At 48.1% G+C, this 21,984-nt stretch overlaps 2 protein-coding genes and 1 long non-coding RNA gene across 6 annotated transcripts in view; 2 read left to right on the top strand and 1 right to left on the bottom strand.

The window, feature by feature from the left end:
* GRB2 (growth factor receptor bound protein 2) overlaps positions 1-9,582 on the top strand; it is a 54,373-nt gene extending 44,791 nt beyond the window's left edge. For all 3 annotated transcript variants that reach the window (XM_065034070.1, XM_065034071.1, XM_065034069.1), the window contains exons 4-6: positions 4,438-4,560; positions 5,724-5,892; positions 7,277-9,582. In XM_065034070.1, the coding sequence (XP_064890142.1) occupies positions 4,438-4,560; positions 5,724-5,892; positions 7,277-7,462 (478 nt within the window). In that variant the 3' untranslated portion in view covers positions 7,463-9,582. The remainder of the gene's footprint in view (positions 1-4,437; positions 4,561-5,723; positions 5,893-7,276) is intronic.
* Positions 9,583-11,680: 2,098 nt separating this feature from the next.
* SLC25A19 (solute carrier family 25 member 19) lies at positions 11,681-19,292 on the top strand. 2 transcript variants are annotated; one of them, XM_005503078.3, is made up of 6 exons: positions 11,681-11,822; positions 12,317-12,472; positions 13,223-13,393; positions 14,173-14,356; positions 15,498-15,628; positions 16,878-19,292. In XM_005503078.3, the coding sequence occupies exons 1-6, from the start codon at positions 11,697-11,699 to the stop codon at positions 17,076-17,078; spliced, it is 969 nt and encodes a 322-aa protein (XP_005503135.2). In that variant the 5' UTR covers positions 11,681-11,696; the 3' UTR covers positions 17,079-19,292. The 2 variants fall into 2 exon arrangements, with proteins under 2 accessions (XP_005503135.2, XP_064890144.1); XM_065034072.1 differs by lacking the exon at positions 13,223-13,393.
* Positions 14,138-20,886, bottom strand: LOC110359302 (uncharacterized). Its single transcript, XR_002414376.2, has 2 exons — positions 20,744-20,886; positions 14,138-14,386 (listed from the first exon to the last, which is right to left on the bottom strand). It is a non-coding gene; the product is annotated as an uncharacterized LOC110359302 (long non-coding RNA).
* Between the last annotated feature and the right edge of the window lie 1,098 nt (positions 20,887-21,984).

Raw genomic sequence — 21,984 nt, 5'->3', positions numbered from 1 at the left:
GTGCATCCTCTCCAACAGAAGGAAGGTTTTCTGTGGAATACTTTGCAAAATGTACCTTAGCAGACCTACCAACGTGTCTGGGTGGATAAAGGATGGTTACTGGCTGCTGTGTTCACTGTAACTCATTTCACAGCTCACCATACAGCAGGGTGGTTTTGGAAGCTTTTCTTCTGGTTGCTCTGGTATCTTGCCGTGGGTCAGACAGACTGATCTGGGGGTAGCAGGCATAAACCAGCACAAAACTCTCTACTAAAGAGTTGTCACCACCCCTGCCCCAAGAAAAAGAATGACTGTGGTCTTGTGATGATTCTCTATTGTACTTAGTGCCACGGGTAAGAGTAAAAGAGTTGTATCCTTCACAACTCACCAGGAAGATGTTTAAGGATATTTGGAGCTGAACTCCTAGTATGTCTGTCACATCACAGGATTGTTTAGGTCAGACAGGACCTCGAGCAATCATCTGGTCCAACACCTTCCTCTCAAAACAGGCCAACAGCCGGTGGTTGTTCCCAAAGCAAGTGGGAAGTAAAGCAAGGATGCACAAGAAAATTCTGAGATTGTTTAAACCCTTGTCTACCTTGTAAGGTGTCTAGTTTACCCTGCTCATGCCAGTCCACTGGGGATCATAAACGTACTTTGCAGTTTCTCTCTCTCATCGATTTGAATCATTATACTTCTCACAAGTTTTGGAGGCATTTAAATTATACTGTGGTGATGTCTCCTGTAGTGATGGTGATCAGTTTATTCTGTAACCATCTATGGCTTTTGTTTTAGACGGATGGAGCTGTCAGTTCTTGACATCTAAAGGAATGAACAATACGTGAGCATGCGAGTGGGTGAATTTGGTAGCAGTTTTTAAGCATAGTTAATTTGACCTTTTCTGAAGACGTTTGAACTGCTGATGGCAGCTGGATGGAGTTAGCTCCATGTGTCAGCAACGCCGAGAGTCTTAACTAATGCATTAACAACCCTGGGAAATTATGCAAAAGTTTTTATAGCATAATGTTTGCTTAGCTGTAACGCAGAGCTCTCTAAGTAGTCATACAGGTCACACAAAAAGCAAATTGCAGGCAGCTGGCCACGTATGAGAGAGAATGTTCTTTTCTCAGACTAGTAACAAATCTTGTTGTGGGAAAGTGGCACTGGAGCTTTTCAAGAGGATTTTGAAAGAAAGCAACTGAAAATATCTTTAAATCCTGTCCTAGGATCTGAGACTTAAATGTTCCAGCCCCAGAACTAGCCTTAAATGCAGTGTTTCTTCTTTTTTATATTTTGCAAATCTTACAGTTTGCTTTGTAGCTGCTAGTAATTGAAGCTGAAAGGAAAATGTGGTGTCTCTCGCTCACCAGCTCAGTCAGCTGGGTTCTGAAGGGTTAATCCACGTTGCCACATGAGTTAAGAAAGCGAAGATGTGAGCAGACACAGGCACCATACCGGTTGAAGAGCTGCAGGAAGCTCTGGGCAGGGAGGCTTCCTGTGCGGGCACCGCAGCGCGGGCGGCAGGACCGGCCTTCTCTCTGTAAGGGGCAGGGGAAGAATTTGCTCTTTGTGAAACAGCCTGGATCCAACTTACGGTGCACGATCTCAAGCGTTTGTGTTGGTAATCAGCTTTCCTAGAAGATACTGCAGAAGTCTCACTTCACAATATCGTGACTTATGCGGAGGAAATGGGCCAAGCTAATGGGTTGTGCGAAGTAAAGCCAAAACTGGCGACTGAAATGAGCCCGAACATGATGTGAACTTTATGTTGTGCCGTCGGTGCGTCTCCCTCTGGCTGTGCAGCATCAGCAGCAGTGCCTGGGTTTGCTTTTGCAGTGCTGACTGGGTGGGTTTCACCTACATTGCAAAGCTGGTTGTAGACAAGGGTTATCAAGCCTGGTGCTTCAGCAGGGATGCTGTGGGAGTGTTGTGGTCTGTTTCTTTGGCCTCATTGTCATGGACACGCTGTGATTTTTGTTAATTTTTTCAGTCACTCAGTAGCAGAGATTCATATCTGCGCAACACTTCTGATGCTTTACAAATGTGTTCTTAGGTAGACAGTAGTCTTTCAAAATACCTTTCCTTGTTTCTTTCATCTGTGGACTTTTTTCTTCATCTTTTTTTATATTTAGAATTGAAGGTCCTTTGGCTAAAGTGGTAGTGAAGCCATAAAACTGCAAGGAAGTTCAAGAACTAGAAGGTTTTTAGTCTTTCTATTGAAGGTAAAGTGCCTTAGATACAGCCGGCAGAAAACTTTTAAGAATTTTATATTGTTACTTTGGAACTGTTACTTCCTTTAATCGAATTGTACACTTCTACTTTGTAGTAATGCAGTAAAATTTAAGGGGAAAGTAAAGTAGAGTATACTTGTGAGGCTTCAGGAAGGATTATAGATGTTCTGTTGAGCTGTTTCAGATACGGAAGACAGCCAGCGAGAGGAATGAGGGCTTCCAGTAACTGGAGAGTGTGGTAATCAAGTAATCAGTCCTCCTTGACCTCTAGAGATAGCTGCTTCGTAGTGAGGAAGATCTGGGTTACTTCATGAAAGCTTCAACTTCTCTTAAGAACAGCTCTGTTTCAGGGGAGGGCTCTGCAGCTTCTGCCTTTTTGCTGCACCAAAACCTTCACTTAGAAAGTGAACTCTGTGACTGGAGCTCTTGTTGTTAAACGCTCTCTGCTGAGGTCAGTCATCTGCGTGGTTGTAGGCTGTGCTTCGTGCTCCTGTCCTCTGTGATCTGTTCCTCGGAACTGAAAGCTCTACTTCTTTGGTTGTGAAGATGGTTCTGCTTTTCCCACGCCATGTGACCTGCCACTCGGCCCATGTTTGCCTTTAATCTTGGAGCAGTCTGGAAACGCAGATGTAAATGTGGGTGAGAATCCCATGACCGGGGTCTGTCCATCGCTGCTGATGATCCGTTGCCTGAGGTGGGTTCACCCATGGTGTTCTGGAGCTGGTCAGCCTGCGGCTTTCACTTCTGTGCAGTTGTCAAGAATTTCCGATGTGGCTTGATGGTGCAGCTGTTTCATGTGACTGCTCCTGTGAAAGCCGCTGGATTATCCTGGCTGGAGGAGAAGGTGAGAAAACAGGGCACTGAAACAAGTTTTATCAGCATCTTTGCTAGAACCGGATCGCATGCCCAGCTCAGCACTGCTCTGCAGTGAAGCAGAGAGACCTTGAGGGAACTTTTCTTGCTTGGTCTGCATGTAACTCGGCTCCTGGCACCCGCATTACCTGACACACGATACCTGCCCTTGACCACAGCACTCTGGTGGGGTTGGGAAGATCAGGCTCTGGGCTGCAGGAACAACCAGCTGAGTGAAGCTCCTCATTCTCTCTGCTGAAAGAGTCGTGTCTTGCCACCTCATCTAAAAGAGACTAGAAATCAGATCTGATACAAAATGCACTTTCCCTTTGCGCAGGATGGGTCAATCTGTAGGCAGGATCTTGTTTCTACAGCTGTAATGTTTCTGAAGAGAAACCTGTGAATGAACTCCTAGTGTTTCCCTTGTATTTTGCAAATACTTTTCCTATTTTTAAGATTCCTACCCACTAAAATAGTGATGTTTCTGTGCTTAATCTGTAATAACTGAAGTTTTTTTTATATTGTTTGCTCTGCAAATCATGACTAAGGCATGGGTGGCTTCTCCTTAGGAGGCCCAAGTAATAAAGGAGGCTGATCGTAAGTAATAAAGGAAACTGATTATCCCCCCACTGATTATCTTTGGGTAATATTGAAATGAAAGCTGCTGTATCGTAGGGCAGTTCACGAGTGACCAGCCACTAGTGCAGGACTTTGTCTCAGAGTTGATGGCATCCTACAGTTTGGACAATTAAACCTTTGCATGTAGCAACGTGAGATTTTATTCCTTAGTGACAAAGGAATGGACTTGAGTTTCTTGCCCGAGCTAGGCATTTAATCCATTTGATTTTAGGTTATGAGGCCTGATTACTAAGATACCAGCGCAGACCATAGTTGACATGTTAACTTTGACCAAGGTTGTAGCCAGTTCCTGGCGTAGCTGTCTTAGTCTCACAAAGCAGGACTTTGCTGTGAAGCAGTTTTGTACAGTAGGTTCTCGTTGTAATGTTTTATGTGCTAAACTGCAGATACAATAGAGTGCAAAACAATGTGAATAATGCATTAAATTTTGGGCAGGTTTTTTTCCACCTCTAAAAACAAGTCCAGTAACTTGAGGATTTCATCTCTGCTTTGCTAAATTGGGTGAAATGGGGCAATTGCAGGTATCTGCGTATCAAGTTAAGGTTGCGTTATATCCAGGATGAAACCTTGTGAAAAACCACGTAGTTCAGAGCCTGTACTTGAGGAGCAGTGAGGTGCAGTGGAGTTCTTTCTGTTAGGAATCATTTAATCTCTATGTGAGTATCTACATCTGGCTCTTCCACGAAAGGAATACAATTCTTAACTTTCCGTATTGTTTTCCTCCCTCCCTCCACAGGTGGTTTTTTGGGAAGATTCCCCGAGCGAAGGCTGAAGAGATGTTGGGCAAACAGAGACACGACGGTGCCTTCCTCATCAGGGAGAGCGAGAGCGCTCCGGGGGACTTCTCCCTCTCCGTCAAGTGAGTAGTGCCCAGTGATCCCGGGTGGGGATCAGGCCATCTGCTGCTCCTTTGAGTAAAGGATGTGTAATTGTCAATGCTCAGGAGCAGGAATAGTCCCCCAGATGCCCTTATAGCATTCCTGTCCTTCCAGCGATACTTATTCTCTTTCTAATAGAACAGATAGATATGCTCTGGTTTATAACGAGCCTCCAGGGCTGACCTGCTGGCATGTTGCTCTCTGGCTCATGTAGTCCAGGCGCTGTTGGTTTGTCTTTGGATCTTGTTACTCCTCCTTGCAGCCCCAAAGTGCCCAGTGTGTACGTGTTTTAGTCCATTCTCCTTCATTCCTCTTTGCCAGTGATCTGTCTCAGCAGGGTTTTTTTTTTCTCCTGGTCATCTTTGGTCTATAACCAAATTTTTGTCCTCCTGTACAGCAGCAGCGAGTCATGCCAACTAATCAGATTAAAGCCACTGATTTTGAGATGTTTATGTTTCTGTCTTGGATACAATTGTCCAAGCTGCAATACTAGATATGAATGGAAGAAATTTCAGACAGTGCATTCATTTAAGAAACAAAGTTACCATAGCATGGCTCTGCCTGTTAGCTTAGTGGTGCCATCTGCTGGTAATGTCTCAGCTGATTTTTTTTCCTGTTTGTTTTAATTTAAGAAAGTATTTTCTAAACAGTGATGTGCAGGATTTAGAATGGTGAGAAGCTCTCAGGCTGGGGAGGGGAGAGCAGAGGCTCACAAGTGGTTTCACGTTGGTTTTTTTAGACAAGGTATTGTCTATGTTTTCAGCCAAAATATAGAAGCTGTGTATGCCAAGCATGGGGCAGTTGTCTCCTGTTTTCAGTCTTGTAGACTGAAGGAAAAATATTGATGTGCCATTCATCTGGAAAATCCTGTTGGACTCTTTGTAGTTCCTCTTTATTCAAAGTAAAATACTATTTTTCAAAATAAATTTCAGTATTTGAGTTCTTTCTGATTGCTGATTTCTCTAAAATACAATTGACGAGTGGTTTTCAGACATCTTCTTACTATCTGTATTACCAGTGTTGACAGTTTTCACTGTGCCCTGAAGGACTTTTATGTTCCAAACTCCGTGCTGATGATCCCAAAGGAAGAATACTCAGCGATTAATAATGTGCTTTTTTCGTGTTCTTCACTCCTTCCTCCCAGGTTTGGAAATGATGTGCAGCACTTCAAGGTGCTTAGAGATGGGGCTGGCAAGTATTTCCTCTGGGTGGTGAAGTTCAATTCTTTGAACGAGCTGGTAGATTATCACAGATCCACATCTGTCTCCAGGAACCAGCAAATATTTCTCCGGGACATTGAACAGGTGCCACAGGTAAGAGGAGTGTCCTCGTAAACTGTTTAGACTATTGCAACCACAGCCTGAAGTGGGATTGCATCTTAGATTAAATGAATAGGGATGGAGAGAAGCTGACTGGCGTTTTTCTTGCCTGTAGAAGTGCATCGTTAGAACCCACAGCCAGAATTATACAGGGAAATATGCTGGATATCTGTGCAAAGCCTACCTGCTAACTCCCTCGTTCCCCTTCAGTTCTGACAAAGTGTTATTGTTGCTCCTTGAACATTTGTCTTGTGCTAATGTTTCCAAATACTGTTGCAGGAAGATCAGCTGATTCCTGTGATTTAAAAATGGGTTTACTCCTGATTTAGGACACGGTGAGAAAGGACAGTTGTACTGGTTTATAGCCAGAGCTGCACTCCTCTGTAGCCACTGAAGTTTGGTGCTGCTCTTTCCTGCAGAGGTAGTTACAGGCAGTAGCACATGGAACATCTCTAGCCGGCTGCTTTGGATCTAGCCAATGTTCGGAGAACCCAAAAACTACTGCTGAGTGCCAGCAGAGCAGCTTGTGTATATCTAGCTCTTTGTTTTGTTCCATTTCCCAGGGCAATCAGAATGTTATGTTGCATGTAACTGGACCTTTTGTCAATTTTAGATAAACCCTTTTGCCTCTACGTGCAGCTTTCTAGTTCTAGCTTGAGGCCAAGGGGTGTGGAGCTCGCACGGTTCTCCGGGTGCCACAGGAACCCTCTGCCACAGTTTGTCTGAATTAACGTCTGGCTGCGCTCTCGGGTCGGTGATGAACAGAGGCTGAAAAAACAGCTGGCTGAAAATAATGAGCACGAAGAGACCTTCCTAACCTCAGATTTTAAGAGTGCAGATGCATTTTAAATGAACCATTAGCTTTTCCATAAGAATGGAAGTATTTACTGACCAGGCAAAATCCTCTGTGACAGAATTTCTCGGTACTGGTGAGTTTTAAGGAAAAAGAGTAAAATGCCAACATCCAGTTGTTACGGGGAACTTTGTGTATCACAGTGTTAGGTGGGTTAGGGTAACATTCATGTTGTCAGCTGGTGAAAACAGGATGAATAAGCAAAAAGACCATTGTATTGCAGTAGAGCACAGATTTACAGTAGGTCATGAAGACTGGAAAATTCTAGGAACACATCTGAGTCATCTCCTATCTTTGTTTCAGCTCTTTCACAGAAACTTGACTTTCTTTAAGGTCCTCTATAGATGATGCTTTCCTTTTCAAACATCTTGTTACAGATGTTGGGAGCTGGCTTGCAGGGAAATGAAACAGCCTGCGTGTTTATTGTTAAAATCTGGTGTAAGTTAAGCTCCTGCCTGAGGGAGCAGGTGTCTCAAGTGCTGCGGATGATTCTCACTTTGTGTATCCTTTTCTTTCCCTTCCCAGCAACCAACGTACGTTCAGGCCCTGTTTGATTTCGATCCCCAGGAGGAAGGAGAGCTGGGTTTCCGCCGCGGAGACTTTATCCAAGTCCTTGACAATTCTGACCCCAACTGGTGGAAGGGAGCCTGCCACGGACAGACGGGCATGTTTCCACGCAACTATGTGACCCCAGTGAACCGGAACATCTAGAGATAAATATTAGAGATTATTTAAAGAAACCAGAGAAACAGTAAATACACATACAGAGCCTAACTGCAGCCAGTGACCTAAAATCACACGGCGATAAAACCTGAGTCACCTTTCACCATGAGGTGATCCTCCTTCACTCAGTATGGAACTTCAGGGCTGGGGGGGGGGAAGAGTTCAACTTACACACCAAAACTTATCTTAAAAACAAAAAAGAGAGAGAAAAAAAGAAAATAACAGTTTTCCTCAGCTGCTCCTGGGTTACCCCCTTTCATTTGCTCTTCTTGTTTCCCCCTCCTCCTCTGTCCATCAGTGCATGAAGTTTTAATGCCATATAAAGTCCTAGCCGTGCAGTTAAAGGAAAAGGGAGAAACTCTGCTGGTATTTTCTCTCTCTGCAAACGGTCTTCATTTGACATGAAGGGACATGAGAGAAGAACCAAATCCACAGTCCTGCCTTTAAAAAAAAGCAAAAATCATCAGTCTCTGCTTTTGCCTTCACCATTCAGCTCTTCTTGCCTGGGAAAGATGAGGTGTTAATCTGATTTTTATTGTCTCTTCTCCTTTGGCACTTTGTTCTGAAGCTCAGCAGCTTCCAAGCAGGGGAAGGGAGAAGAGTTGTGTGGCTTTTTGTTTCTTTTTCTTTTGTTTCTTGTTTCTTTTGAGTCACAGAGCTGCTTTGAGAAACACCAACGTGCAACTGAAGTCTGGTAACGCTGTGCTGACAGCTTTTTTGTTGTTTCTTAAAGGTGTACGGTTGAGCACATTCTGCATTTTTTTCCATAGTGCCTTTCCCTTACTTTCTTTTTTATTATTTTTTAAGTTAAAAGGACAGTCCAGAGCTTTTCAGAGGGTTTTTTTTTTCCTGCCTATGTGTAAATAAATACTTTTAGGGGAAGGGTGTAAAGGAGGGTGGTTTTATCAATGGACATTTGAGAAAAAACTACCAACACAGATGGAGCTTTAATCTTCAGATTTGTCTTACAGTTCAACTTTCCTTATTCCAAGGAAAATAAAATCAAGGCATGCAAGTGGCAGCTTAGGCTGCTCACAGGTGGGGAGCTGCAACCTCAAAGTAAGAGGAAGGGGGAAGTTATAACCAGGGAAAACGAGGACAAATATTTTGGGGAGGGGAGGGCTAAGGGTGGAATTTGAGAAATAATAGCCCTGAGATGTCCTGTAAAGTGTACATTCCTTTTCATGGAAAACTTCATAATGCAGAGAAACCTCAAGAAATAGTGCTTGAAAAAAAAAAAAACAAACTACAACTTTATGCTATTAGTGAATGTTTCTACATGATGCATGTAATCAGCCTGGCTCTTTGGCCTGGATAGGGAATATCTGCAGTCGTGTTGCTCTTGGAACGTGGGATTGGCATCACTGTTGTCCAGTTTCTCTTCCCTCCTCAGGTCAGTGTTCCTGTTGCCGTAGACCCCCGCCCCGCTCCCTGTTCACAGCAGGCTGTGTGATGACTGTAACCCCCACCCCGCACCATAACGCCAATTTTGTGGCCGTTTGCTCCTCCACCAGAGCAGTGTGACGTTAAATTGGACGGAAAGGAAAGCAATCCAGCCGCACCGCTCTCTGTGCCAATCTTCAGTTGCGTTCTTTTTCCTTTGAATGGCCGTTTGGCTGGATCCCTTCACCCCACCAACGAATCCAAAAACTGCAGCGGAGATCTCCTCCCGCCCTGCCTGAGCTCGGGCAATCTTCTGTTGGAGGGTGCCTTTTTTTGTACTAAGTGTTACAAATGTTTTATTCCTGAGATGGACTCTGCCTTACACTTTAATTTTCCAGCAGATGAAAGAGAGAGCTATCCCGTAGAGTATTACTTTCTCCCCCTCTCCTTGCTAGCTGTCACTCACTTTCTTTCTTCTTTGTAAAGTGATTGGAAAAGGAATCTATGGCATTCTACACCTGGACCATTTGATTGTTTCCTTATTTTGGAATTGGTGTATATCATGCAGCCTTGCAGACATATGTCTTGTGTGTGTATATATATATTAAAAAAAAAAAAATCAGTGTTTAAATAAAAAAGGCCTATGTACTTAATCCTTTAACTCTGCAGCAGCATTTGGTAGATAGTAATTAACTGTGAATAATAAATATACATTGAATTCTTCACTTGAGCATCTGTCTGTTATTTCAGTTAACTGACCAAAATATAACTGATTGCCCTAATGTATAGGATATTAATGGCGACAGGAGGGGGACGCTGTAAGGTCCACTCTGGCCTGAGGTGCTCGGATCCTTTAGGATTTAATTCCATTTCTGCATTCCTGGACAAACTCTTTACTGTTTCAAGCTCAGGTCACCGGAGAGCCGTGTCCCTTTGCATGCGTGATAGCGAAGAGGGAGGAAAGGAATGACGGTGTCGCTTCCAGGACTGACGGCTCCGTGTCTGTCAGCTGAGAGGGAGGGTGGCACTTCAATATTTCTTATAAGAAAGCTTTTTTTTCCCTAATCTTTTTACCAAACCGCTTCAGTGCCCCTGTGGCATGGGCTGTGCTGTCGTGAGGAGCCAGTAACGGGGAGCAGAACGCCGGTTCTGTCTGGAGCGTCTTGCTGAAGGACGGCGGGGAAGACGCGCGTAGGACGCGTGTGAGCGCGGCAGCTGCTCGGGCTGGCATGGGAGCCCTTGTTTTCCTTCTTGTGGCCTGAAGAAGTGGAACTGGAACAAGGTGTGTGGGCAGCTCTGCAGCTCACCGCTCTGCTGGCTCCGCAGCTGCTCCCCAGCCTATGCTCAGAAAATGCCTGTGTATTTTTTATGATCTATTTTAATACACAATAGGAAAAAGCCCACATGAGGGTTTGGGTTGTTATTTTTAACAGTTGCTCTTAGTTATTATGCTCAAATACAGATGTAGTCAAGGAGTTTGCGGTTGCTCAGAAGTGCCTGGATATCCCCATGATGAGTTCCCTGTTTCGCATTTGTGCCAGTTAAGTCAATACAGAAATGGTTTGCAGTGGCTTTTTTGTGATGTTACAACAGAACATGTGCTCAGAGTTGTGTGCTGTTCATACCTCGGGCATCTGCTGAGAAGTTTAGAAAAAAAAATACCTTATTGTCCTTGTGCTTTATAGAGGGAAGAGAAATGCTTGTTGCTATTGTGATAGTGTAACGTCAAGGCCGCAGTGGAAGAACAATCAGCAAATCATTCCTTTATGGGGGTTTTCCTTTCCCGGTGACCAGCTTTGGCACGTGGGTCAGCAGAGCTGGTGCCAGGTGGCAGAAAAAGCCAAAATCCCTCGTATTTTACTGTCACCCACCAGAGCAGCAGCCGGAGTGCAGAGTGCTGGCCAAATCTTGACTTATTGGCCCCTGGTTTAAAGTCCGTCAGCAGAAGTCTTCCACTAGCTTTCGTTTATGGCACTTCTGCATTTTTTCAAGCATAAATAACAAAACGGATTAATAAAGCTGGTCTGGCACTGAGATAAGTTACTGTTGGGCTTCTGAAGCTTTAATTATCCACCTTTGAAGTCTGGTGATTACTGGTGATAAATTTTATAGGCTTTACTGTCAACAACCTAAACGTGTTAGCTTATTAATTCCATTCACGCTCAAAATCATCAGTTCTCTGGAAGAAGGGACAATGCGAGACGAACTTTTATAGAGGGGATTTTATGTATATAAGCAATGGTATCCAAAATCCCTCATACCAATAGTCAGTTCCGCGCAGGTTTGGAAGCGCTGCCTCAGGACACAAAAATGAGGCTGAAGCTCTTTACAAAATCAGTCGCCGGGTGCTATGAGTTGGTCCGTGATTCGAATCTCGGTGTCGCCCGTGAGGCTCAGAGCGCCGGTGGGTTCTGTCTGACGGGATCCCGCGCTCCCGCGCCCGCTCCCGCTCGGCTCGGGCCCGCGGGGCGGGGCCAGGGACTACATTTCCCAGCGCCCCCCGCGGCGCGCAGGCGCAGTGCGGCGGGAGCCGCCGGCGGGCGGGTGAGGCGAACCCGGCGCGGCCCGCGGCTGCGAACGGGCCGTGGCCGCCAACCGCCGGCCCCGCACGGGCTCTGGCTCCGGATCCCCCTCCGGTGCCTGCCACGGGCTGGGCCGCGGGGCCGATGGGGAGCGGGGGTTGTTGTGGGAGCCGTAAGGTGGGAGATGGAGGGGGGCAGTGAGGCGCTGGGGCTGAGGGGACGCGTGGGGATGGGGGGCTGCGTGTGGCCCATGGTGCGCCTGGGAGCGCTGACTGGGGCGCCCTGTCCCGCCCAGGCCGCAGGGACCCCAGGCAGGCATGGTGGGCTATGACCCCGAGGCCAAGTGCGTCTCCACGGTGGAAGCGGCTGTAGCGGGATCAGCATCTGGCTTGGTCACTCGTGTCCTTATCAGCCCCTTGGATGTCATCAAGATCCGCTTCCAGGTACGTTCCTCACGGCGTGCTCGGGGGCAGGGGCTGGCAGAGCCTGTTGGAGAGCGGAGGTGGCTTGTCCTGGGTTGACAGGTCACTTGTGCGGCCCGCGGGCACTGAATCCGCCTGTCAGCCCTCACCTGCATTGGGTGTGCAAGGTGGCAGAGCTATCTCGTGTCCGCTGTTCTCTCTGTATAACCTGTGTCTTTGAATGGGACCTTGTGCTTTTCATCGTTTGTTTGCTTTCTCTGCTTTTCTGAATGATCACCACTATCTAGCTGAATTTCACCATCATCCCTGTTTACCTTTGTGTTGTGTGCCTGTTTTTATTCTTTTAGAGCCTATGTAACTAACATCCCAGTCAGTTCTAGATGCGATTCTGTGCAAAGGCAGAATGTCATCTCTTGTCATTGGTTGGCTGACAGGTTACGAGCTCCCAAATCGAACATTTGAACCTTGTTGAAGTGCGACGTGGAACTCAGAATATTTTCTCTGTTTTCCTCCAGCTTCAGATCGAGCAGCTCTCCTCCAAAACCCCGGGGGCCAAGTATCACGGCATCTCACAAGCTGTACAGCGCATCTTCCAGGAGGAGGGGCTGGGAGCCTTCTGGAAGGGCCATGTTCCTGCTCAGCTCCTTTCTGTTGGCTACGGAGCTGTTCAGGTAAGGTGACCAGATGTGATCTGTGCCCAGCGTACGTACACAGGACTCTGCTTTGCTTGTCTTCAGAATTGGCTGTGTGGGCAGATGCAGGAAGGTCCAGGTTTACGCTGTACTGATACAAGCCAGCTCCAGTCTCGAAGATGTGTATAATGTTGATGCATAATTCCTAAGTTAACATTCCTGAGCTTTCTGAGCGGCCATCTGGAGCAAACTGAGTTCTGTTTGTGTCTGGTGTCACAGACAAGCTCTATTTGTTCCTTACACTTGGCTTAGCTGTTCACGTTTGAAGCCTGTGTGGTTCTTTGCTTTGGTTCACGCTTTCACCCTAACAGCTTGTTAGTAAAAGAATCATTGAAGCTGATGATGGTGTTTTACTGGTATTGTTATGCTGAATTTTTAAATATTAACATGTTTTATGAGCAGTGGTTGAAAGAGTGATGGATAGTATGTCTGTAATATAGCAAATACTCTTTAGGACATGTAAAGCATTGAAATGAGTTTTTCACAATTCTAAATGTAAGATTTAGCAGAAGTGTCAAGAGCTTAGAATATCCCAAGCATTTCCGGGGCTGCTCAGTGATTTGTACAAGACACTGTTTGAGCACATGCTCCAGCAAGTTGCAAGCCAGGGAGGGCTTTTGAAGGACAGAAAGTGGTGGGTGGAGCTGTTTCGGTGAAACAAGAGGAGCGGGAGATCCGTGTCAGTGATAAGGATTGTCTCCCTGACCTGTGTGTGTTTGTTTCCGTAAGTTCATGGCATTTGAGAGCTTGACGAAACTGGTGCACAACGTCACCTCATACAATGCCCGTGATTCCTTTGTGCACTTCGTCTGCGGTGGACTGGCGGCTTGCGCAGCCACTGTTGCCGTTCAGCCCGTTGACACGCTACGCACCCGCTTTGCTGCTCAGGGTGAGCCTAAGGTACGGCTTAGTTTGAAATTCTCATCCACAGCATTAGCACGTTTCACATGTGTCTGAGGTTTGAAAAGTACATAACCCTCGGTGGGTTAGCATAAAGGGGCACGTGCTGTTATTGGGCAATGTTTGCACTCTTGCTAAGTTATCCCCTGTGCTGTTGACACAGCTTTTGTAATTATGTTTTGCTGCTCCTGATTGTGTTTGGCTCCTGGTAGGTGATCCAGTAGGGAGAAACTGTCCTTAACGGGATAATTCAATTTCCATTTCGGCTTTTGGCCGTTGATAGAATGCACTCCCCAGTGTTGAACATTATGTGTTCTGTATGTCTGGGTTTTGACTTAGCCTGCAGTAGAATCACAGTGTGTATTATATGAATTCTGCTGCAGGAGCAAGCAAAGCTGTTAAGAGAAAAACAAATATCTGTGATGCAAGAGATCTGAGGCCACAGCTCTCAGCTCTGGGCCTTGTTTTTTCCCCTCAGATGCACAGCTGGGATGTGGGATAAAGCATCAGCCCAGAGCTAACAGTCATTTGTTCAGTTAGTGTCTTGTGGCTCAGGTAGGATTAGGTCGTCAGCTTACTTATAAGTCACAAGGGATTAGCTGAGGATACTGTGTGAAGACGTGCAAAATCACTTTGTTCATCGCTTTGTGCTGAAAATCAGTCATTTGTATTTTGGGCAGTGGGAAATGCCTGTCCTCCTTACTGGGAAATAACCTGACCTTTGGTTTCTTGGTTTTAAGCCAGTTTCACTGGAAAGTCAGCCTCTCTTTATTGTCTAGATCTATCGCAACCTTCGCCACGCAGTGGTGACCATGTACCAGACAGAAGGGCCCCGCACTTTCTATAGAGGTTTGACTCCCACTATCATCGCTATCTTCCCGTATGCCGGGCTCCAGTTCTCCTTCTACAACATCCTGCAGCAGTTTTCCGAATGGGCAGTTCCAGCTGAAGGAAAGAAAGGAGGTAGGCACTTGGGACAGTGATGTCTGCGATCTGGAGACAAAGAGAGGATGAATGTTAGTTTGGGGGACTGACATAAGCTCCGTTTCCTGTCCTATCACTCTTGACACAACATCTGAAAAGCATCTCAGTTTCCCATCTCTCATTCTTACCCCTGCGCAGGGGAGTTTACAAACAGCTCCTGTTATGGAATAACCATGATGGAAACATGGATGGATGGGAAAGGGAAGTGTCACAGGCCAGGGAACTCTTTCTGGAGCTGTGTCACCTTACTCATACTGTGGGAAGAGAGTGCTGGTGTATTCCTTGTCTGTTTCATTAGTGCTGTGGGGACAGAACTCTTGGATTTCCTCAGGAAACCTGCCTGCAGATTCCAGCACAGCTGTTACAGAAGAAGATTCATTTCACCTAATTTAAAACTGCCCAGCTCTTGATTTTATATTCTTATGTTGATTTCCAGCTCTGTTTTAAGAGAACCTCATACTGATGCAACCTGTCACCTTGACATTTCTAGTTCTAGTGCCTCCCTGAGAGAGCGTGTGTGCAGCATCAGTGTATTTTTGGTCCTCGAAGGAATTTCTTCAATAGAGGAACTAGAATTTTCAATATCATGTCTGCGTATTTATTTTTAGATGGCAGAGGCTGATGGTGGTTTTGTGCTGGTAACTCATGTTTGTCAGGAAAAAGTCTAACAACGCAAAACTCATTTCCCACAAGCCTCTGAAATCATCAGGCAGTGTCAACTTGTGTCTTATTCCAGTCCAGAATGAGTCAGTTTGAGCAATCAGGAGTGCAAGATTTCCAGTGACCAGGCTTTTACTGGGGCATGAAAACTTTTCGATCCACTCGTGGCAGGTTCTCTGGGTTTTTTTTTGTGCAAAGCAAAAGCGCAAATCAGTGTAATGAACCAAGATGAGGTGTTACCCTCTGGCTCCAACGGACATTGCTGGCCTGATGTAGAAAATATAGATGGAGGTTCTGTGGCCCAAGCTTCGCAGAAGCGGTGATGTAACTTTAAAGAGCCTTTTTTGGCCTTATATTTTGTGAAAAGTGATTTTTAACTTAGCTCTCACGATCTTTAATCAGAACTCTCTGCTAATTCTCTTTTTCCTCCCCTATATCCTCTCTCCTTTCTGCTTCTCAGGCAACGTTAAAAACCTTGTTTGTGGCAGCTGCGCTGGAATCATCAGCAAAACCCTCACCTACCCTTTTGACCTGTTCAAGAAACGACTGCAAGTGGGTGGCTTTGAGCGTGCCCGGGCAGCCTTTGGGCAGGTGAGAAATGGGGGAATTGAGTGATTTGCATGTGGAGGGATTTGCATCAAGACAATCCAGAGCCAGACCGCTGCACCAGGGTGCACTGATGATTCACCAGGGGCACCTGCTGCGTTTGTATTTGGGTCGGGAGCTCCTGGGGAACTTCTGGGAGCTGAGCATTGGTCTCACTTAATAATGGGAATAGCTGCATGGATATACTGGGTTAATTTTATATACTGGGTTAACTTTATGGCATTGTCCAACATACCTGTGCTCTGCCTTCTCATCCATCTCCATCAGGCTGGCTATCTGGAAGCTAGGAATGAGTTAGGCAGGCAAAGGCGTTTCCATTTACTTTTTTAGTTGCAGCTTAGTATTTCTGATTCAGGACCAAATTACCAGTAGAGGATGAAACCAGCTTTGTGCTGGGATTGCCTGGCTGTCAGGATCCTTTTCTGCAATTAATATTTTGATACAAAGAACGGGCACCAAGTGTTCAGCATGTGTCTTCTGTACCAGAACATCCTGAAATTCAAAGCAAATTAAATACTTCCAGTGTTCCTTAGCACCATCCTTACCACCTCAAAATACACTCTAAGGCAAATATAGATCTTTCAAGGAGCTCTTTTTTTTCCATGAAATGTGGAAATTTTCTTTTTTCCTTCAAATTCTTTGGCTCTGAGAAGCAAATCAGTCCGTACCTCAAGAAACTCCCGGGTTAGGAATTTGAAGTCTTAACTCATTGCACTGGATGCTTTTCCTCTTCCAGTGAGGCACAGAATTTGTTCTTAGCACTGATGTGTCACAAGATGTTAAACTTTGGCGGTGTGACAGGACGACATGCAGACAGCTAATTTAGAGACTTGCGACTGCTGTAGCTGTGTTTTCCTTCGGTCAGGACACTGAAAAGTTGTCCCTCCTTAGAGAGCAAAGAGGATGCAGAACAGTAGCAGCACAATCTGAAATAATTACCTCACAAACTTGCACCATAAGTAGTACATGTTGTTGTAGCATAAAGATTTTACAGCCATTCAATTAGAATGATCTGCATAAGCAATTGCTGATGCAAAATATATGTTTTTCCTCTACCCCACTCTACAAACTGACTCTGAAACTTGCAGGTGGTTATAATAATAGCCAGAAAGGCACCTCCAGGCTGCATGTCTAGATTGTGTTTCTGTGGTATAGTTTGAGGCTCTCTGTGTTCTTTTCCAGGTAAGCTGTCCTGGATTTGTCTTGTTTAACCTTTTCACCATTTCTCCCCCAGGTACGGATGTACAGGGGTCTCCTGGACTGCGTAAGGCAGATCCTGCGAGAGGAGGGCCCGGGTGGGTTCTTCAAGGGCCTCTCACCCAGCTTGCTGAAGGCTGCAGTCTCCACTGGCCTGGTCTTCTTCTGGTACGAGCTGTTCTGCAGCCTGCTGTGCGCCCTGAAGAACACAGGCAGCACTACGAGGAAGGAGGGCTGAAAGAGGCGAGTATTTGCCTACCCGGTGTTCTCCTGGAGGAGGGAAAACTGATGGCTTTGCCATCATGAGCATGTTGGAAATGTCAGAGGTCCACCAGCCTGTCGGAAATCACCTCCTGAGACCGAGAAGGAGAAGGCGACTGCGGTTCAGCCGAAGGCGCTGAACTGCTCTGCTGGAAGCTGTTCAACGGAGCACTTCTTTTCTGTCTTCTCTCATGTCAGCGGACATTTAGTGGGGAGAGGGGGGAACCAAGCAGACAACCACCTAGCAGAGTGATCTGAAAAGGCACCCAATAAAGTGGGTGGATTCCTGTGCTCGCCCGGGGTCACAGAGGGATCCTGGCGTAGCTCCTGCTGCTTAACCAGCCTAAAGTCACTTTGTACCTCTGCATCTGCACAGCTTTAGTTCCTTGCTCTGTGGCCTGCTGTTCCCACCATATTATTTTCTTGGTGTTGCACAGGTATCTCTGTCCTGCTGTTGTGAAGTCACTTAAAACCTCTTCAGTGTGCACAGAACCTCTGTTTTCCTTCACTTTGCTGCCAGCTGCTGGTTCTTGATTACCACTCACTGGCTGTGCGTTCTCAGCTGCCTTAAACACACAATCTTCTAGCAGATCATGCTGACCCAAACTTTATCTTTCTCCAGCTGTGATGAGCTTGATTGTATCCCAAGTGCCCATTTCTCTTCCTGCATGCCTTGCCATACATCTCGTAGGGTTTTGCATTGCCTTAGTCACGCTTTTTACAAGTAGACCTGGAGATTAAAAGCGCCGCTCTAAGAGGATTCAACGCACAAACCAGTTCTTACTTCAGGGTTCTTTGTTTCAATGTAGTGAGTAAACAAATGCTGTATAGAGCTTTAGAAATATTGAGTCTAAGTTGGAATGATGAAGGAAAAGTCCTGTGGAAACAAGTAAATGTCTTTTTTTTGTTTTAATACCACTTTTGAATGTTTCTAGCAAGTATTTCTGTAGTGGCCTCAGCATTTCTGAACCTCAGTCCTACAGTGGTGCTAACAAATGAAGATGTTTTGACAAGATTAGCTGAAGTGAGAGGACTAAACATCAAATTGGAATTGGTTGGCTTAGCATGGTGTTTGACAGGAACAGGCTGATTGAATTAGAGCTGGATAAGCGTTTTTCTGGAGTTTCAAAGGCTTTGTGAATGGTTAAAAAAAACAACACATCTCTGATTTATGTAGCAAGGAAAAGAAAGAAAAATACTTTATTCCTCCTCTTTTATCCTGTTTTTCCAAGCTGAGCAGGGCGTGGAAGGCAGAGTTCTGAGGAAGAGCCTCTGTGATTCAAAAGCGTGTTTGTCATCGGGTGAGTAGTGGAGGGGGCAGAGCGCTGCAGTTATTTAGAGGATGGTTTGATGGTTCATCCTCTTAATGCAGAACTTTTTGTGGCTCTTTTGCAATATGCGGGGTGTTAATCCCAAATGGCCTGGCCAAATTCCAACGTGACCAATTCCATTCTGTTGACGTAAGTTATCCTGGTGATTTTGAGCATATCAGCGTTGCTCACTTATCCTGAGCTATTGTGAGAGGCTGTTTTTAAAGAGCAGCTGTTTCACTGGTGGCTGAGGTATCCAGAGAGATTCCTCGCAAGCCCAGGCCAAATAACTTTATGTCTGCTGCGGTCTGAGATCTTGGAAGATCTCACTGGAGTTTCCCCGTTGGAATGACTGGGATTTCACTCTGATGTAATCCTATCAGCGGGGACTTGCGCTGCCTGAAATTCACCTCACAGGCTGCTCAGCAGTTGCGTTGGTTTTCCTCTAGTGCCTTTTGCCATCAGAATGTCCAAAAGCACTTCAGCAGGCAGAGCGTTGAAGATGAGTTGCACTGTGGTGGTGAAGGGATCCACCATTGCTCTTAGCTGGCCTCGGATGGGGGACATTGTCGCACAAGTTCTGTGAAGAACAAACCGTTTCCCACGGCGCTGGCTGGCTCTTGAGTTTCCAGGACAGTCCTGTTCTCAGGATGCTCAATGGTTTTTGAAAATAAATTAATAAATTAATGCTTTACAGTCAGTCTTGGAATAGATGTATTTCATTTGGGTTTAAGTTTCATCATGTAGAACTGTAATTCTCTGTGGCATTTTGCTGTGGTGCCTGCGTGGATCTTTTGCAGCTGCTGTCGCCTGAAAGCATCCGCGCACAACGCATGCCTACCTTTGACAAAAGGTACATTAAATATTTTGTTATGCTCCTGTCTGGCTGTAGGGTTTTTTTATTCCTTTTCTCCTAGTGTGTGCACTTGGTTGGACCCCGCAGGGCCACTGTTGCCGTCCTGTTTCCCAAAAGGGACGATTATTGGAGCCCAGAGGCCGCAGGAGCCATCTGGTTTTCCCATTCTGTCACTGGCTCCTGGGCGCTCGTCACCATCCGACAGGGCTGGGGTGATGCTTTGGGTATCGCTGTTGAGCAGCGCACCAGGGGCATTGGTGGAGGGGGTTTGTGCAGCCCCCGGGGTCCCACTGCTGTGCCCCAGAGGGACCATCAGAGCCCCTGCGGCTGGTCCTGAGCCACGCACCCACCATGGATGGGTTCAGACTTTGTTTGGGTTTAGCTGGGCCACACAGCGCTGCAGAAAGTGTTCCCGAATGGCTCATTCTGTGTTTCCTGAGGCTGTTCTCTGGTTTCAGCAGCCTGGCTGCTCTGCTGGCCCCAAAATGCTCCCTGGGGGGTTTGCCCAGTGAAATGGTTGGCAGTTCAGAGAACAAAACGTGCGTGTGTTGTACCCTGCTCTGCTCTTGTTGCAGTGACTTGGTTTAGTGCGTGTCCTCTATGCTGGTGTATTTTCTACCTGGTTTTTGTGCCGCTCGGCTACAGCGCGCCCTGGCCTGGAGAGCAGCGCGGGATAACGCGGTTTTCACCGCAGATCGGTGCGGCTCCCGCCGGGAGAGCGCGGCCGGTGCTCGGCGGGGGAGCCCCGGGGGGACACCGGGCCGGGGGTTCAGCGCTGCCTCCCCCGGCGGGCGGGCGGAGCGGAGCAGCCGCCGTGCCCGGGGCGCAGGCGGGGCAGCCGGGAGGCCGTGCCGGGGGAGCGGGATTTCCCGGGGGGGGGCAGCCGGGTCCCTCCCCGCCGTGGCCGGCTGCTCGCAGGCGGTGGCGCTGCCGCCGCTCTCCCGGCCCGGCCGGCCCGGCCCTCCCCCGGCTCGGGCGAGGAAATGACCTAAGAGGAAACCTGGGCCGTGCCGGGAGGGAGCGGGGCCGGGCCGGCGGGGCCCGGGACGCTCCGGAGATGCCCCGGCAGCCAGAGGACACAGCGGGGGCGGCCGGCAGGTCGGTGGGGGCTGCGCCCGGCTCCCCCTGCCCTTCCCGGGGACACCGGGGTGCTGCTTGCCCTGGGATCCGCCGTCCCGGGGCCCTTCGGCATGCGCTGCCCGCGGGGCTGGGGCGAGGCGGCTGCGGGGGCTCCCGCGGGGCTCCGGTGCCCCGGGCGGGGGGAGTCTCGGCGCTGGGGGTTCCACCTGCGGCTCGGCGGGGCTGGAACGTGGTCCCGGGCGGCTGGAGGTGCCCCTGGGGATGCCCAGGGGTGGCAGTGCAGACTTGGGGCCCTCCTCCCTCTTCTGGCGGTGGCCGGGGCACGTCCAGCCTGTCCCAGCAGATGTGACCCTGGCCCACGGGCTGGCTGGTCACCGGCACATCAAGGACACTTACCCCAACCACGTCAGTCCCCGGGACAGCTCGTGTCGTGGAGACCGCTTGCAGAAGAGTAGTTGGTACCCACACGCGATGCTGTGCCCAGTGTCACCCGCTGCCACCAGCCCTTCAGGAAAGGTGGTCCTGGCAGCAGGATCTCTGGTGCAGGTGTGGCCAGGCTGGTTTTGCCTCTCTCGCTGCGGTTTGCTCTGGGCAGGGTTATTTGGCACAGCAGATCAAAGTGGCCGTGCCCGTCCCCGGGGAGCCGTGGGGAAGGATGCTCAGGGAGAGGCGCTGGGCGGTGGCAGCACAGACGCTGCCAGACGGGCTCGGGCGCTTCCTGCTTCGCCGTGTGCGGTGCTGAGCTCTCGCCGGGTTCCTGCTGCGCGGTGATGCTGCCGGCGAGCTCACCGGGCTGCCCGTGAGCTCAGGCCGCTCCGCGGGCAGTGCAGAACGGTGTGTGGATGCAGAGGGAGAGAGACGGTGCAGAAGGCTGGGAGGTCAGACAGGAAGGTGTTTGCCGAGCAGACACGGCACGGAGGGCACCCAGCTGCTTATGAATCCATCTGGGAAGGATGGGCAGGTAACCCTGTGTGGGTGAGAGCTTCGGCTGCGTGAGCGGGTTGTCACTCTGAGGGGCAAGGTCAGGCTCTACCCAGCAAGCTCCTCTCTCTGCCCTGAACTACTACCTGTTGTGCCACAGCTTCACGGCGAGTGGAGTGTCCGAGGGGTCAGGCTGCCCACGATACCTGTCCCCTGCCTCTAAATGGCAACGGGCTCTTCGGCTTTAATCCGGGTAGGGACCTGTTTGCAGAGACGGGTGAGTAATGGCCCAGGAATTTCGACAAGCTGGCAAAACTCACTTGGCCGACTGCCTTCTCCTGTTTGTGCTGTGGGTCGGGCCAGCCCGGCATTTTGCGTCCGGCAGATCATCTCGTGTGCGTATCAAACAAATCCCTTCCTCTCTGTGCCATATGTACCGTCTTGCTGTCTTTGCTGTATCACAAAGCAGAAGACAATTAATCTAGAGAGTATTTGGGAGCGCTGTTGGTGCCGCAGAGAGCTCTGCTTGACTGCAGGGGGCTGAGCCAGGAGCTGTTGCTGTTGGGGATTTGGCTGCAGAGCTTGTTGTGTCTGGTGGGAGCTGAGGGAGCCTGGCTCCGGTGCACCCTGGGGAGAGCCTGCCCGGGATGCTCCAGTGCCGGCTTGATTCTTCCCAGGGTTTTGTGTGAAAACAGCTGAATGGGTGTTTCAAAGGC

This window comes from Columba livia, chromosome 18 (assembly GCF_036013475.1).
Source record: "Columba livia isolate bColLiv1 breed racing homer chromosome 18, bColLiv1.pat.W.v2, whole genome shotgun sequence".
Lineage (NCBI taxonomy): Eukaryota > Metazoa > Chordata > Aves > Columbiformes > Columbidae > Columba > Columba livia.
This window is presented reverse-complemented; position numbering and strand designations above follow the sequence as displayed.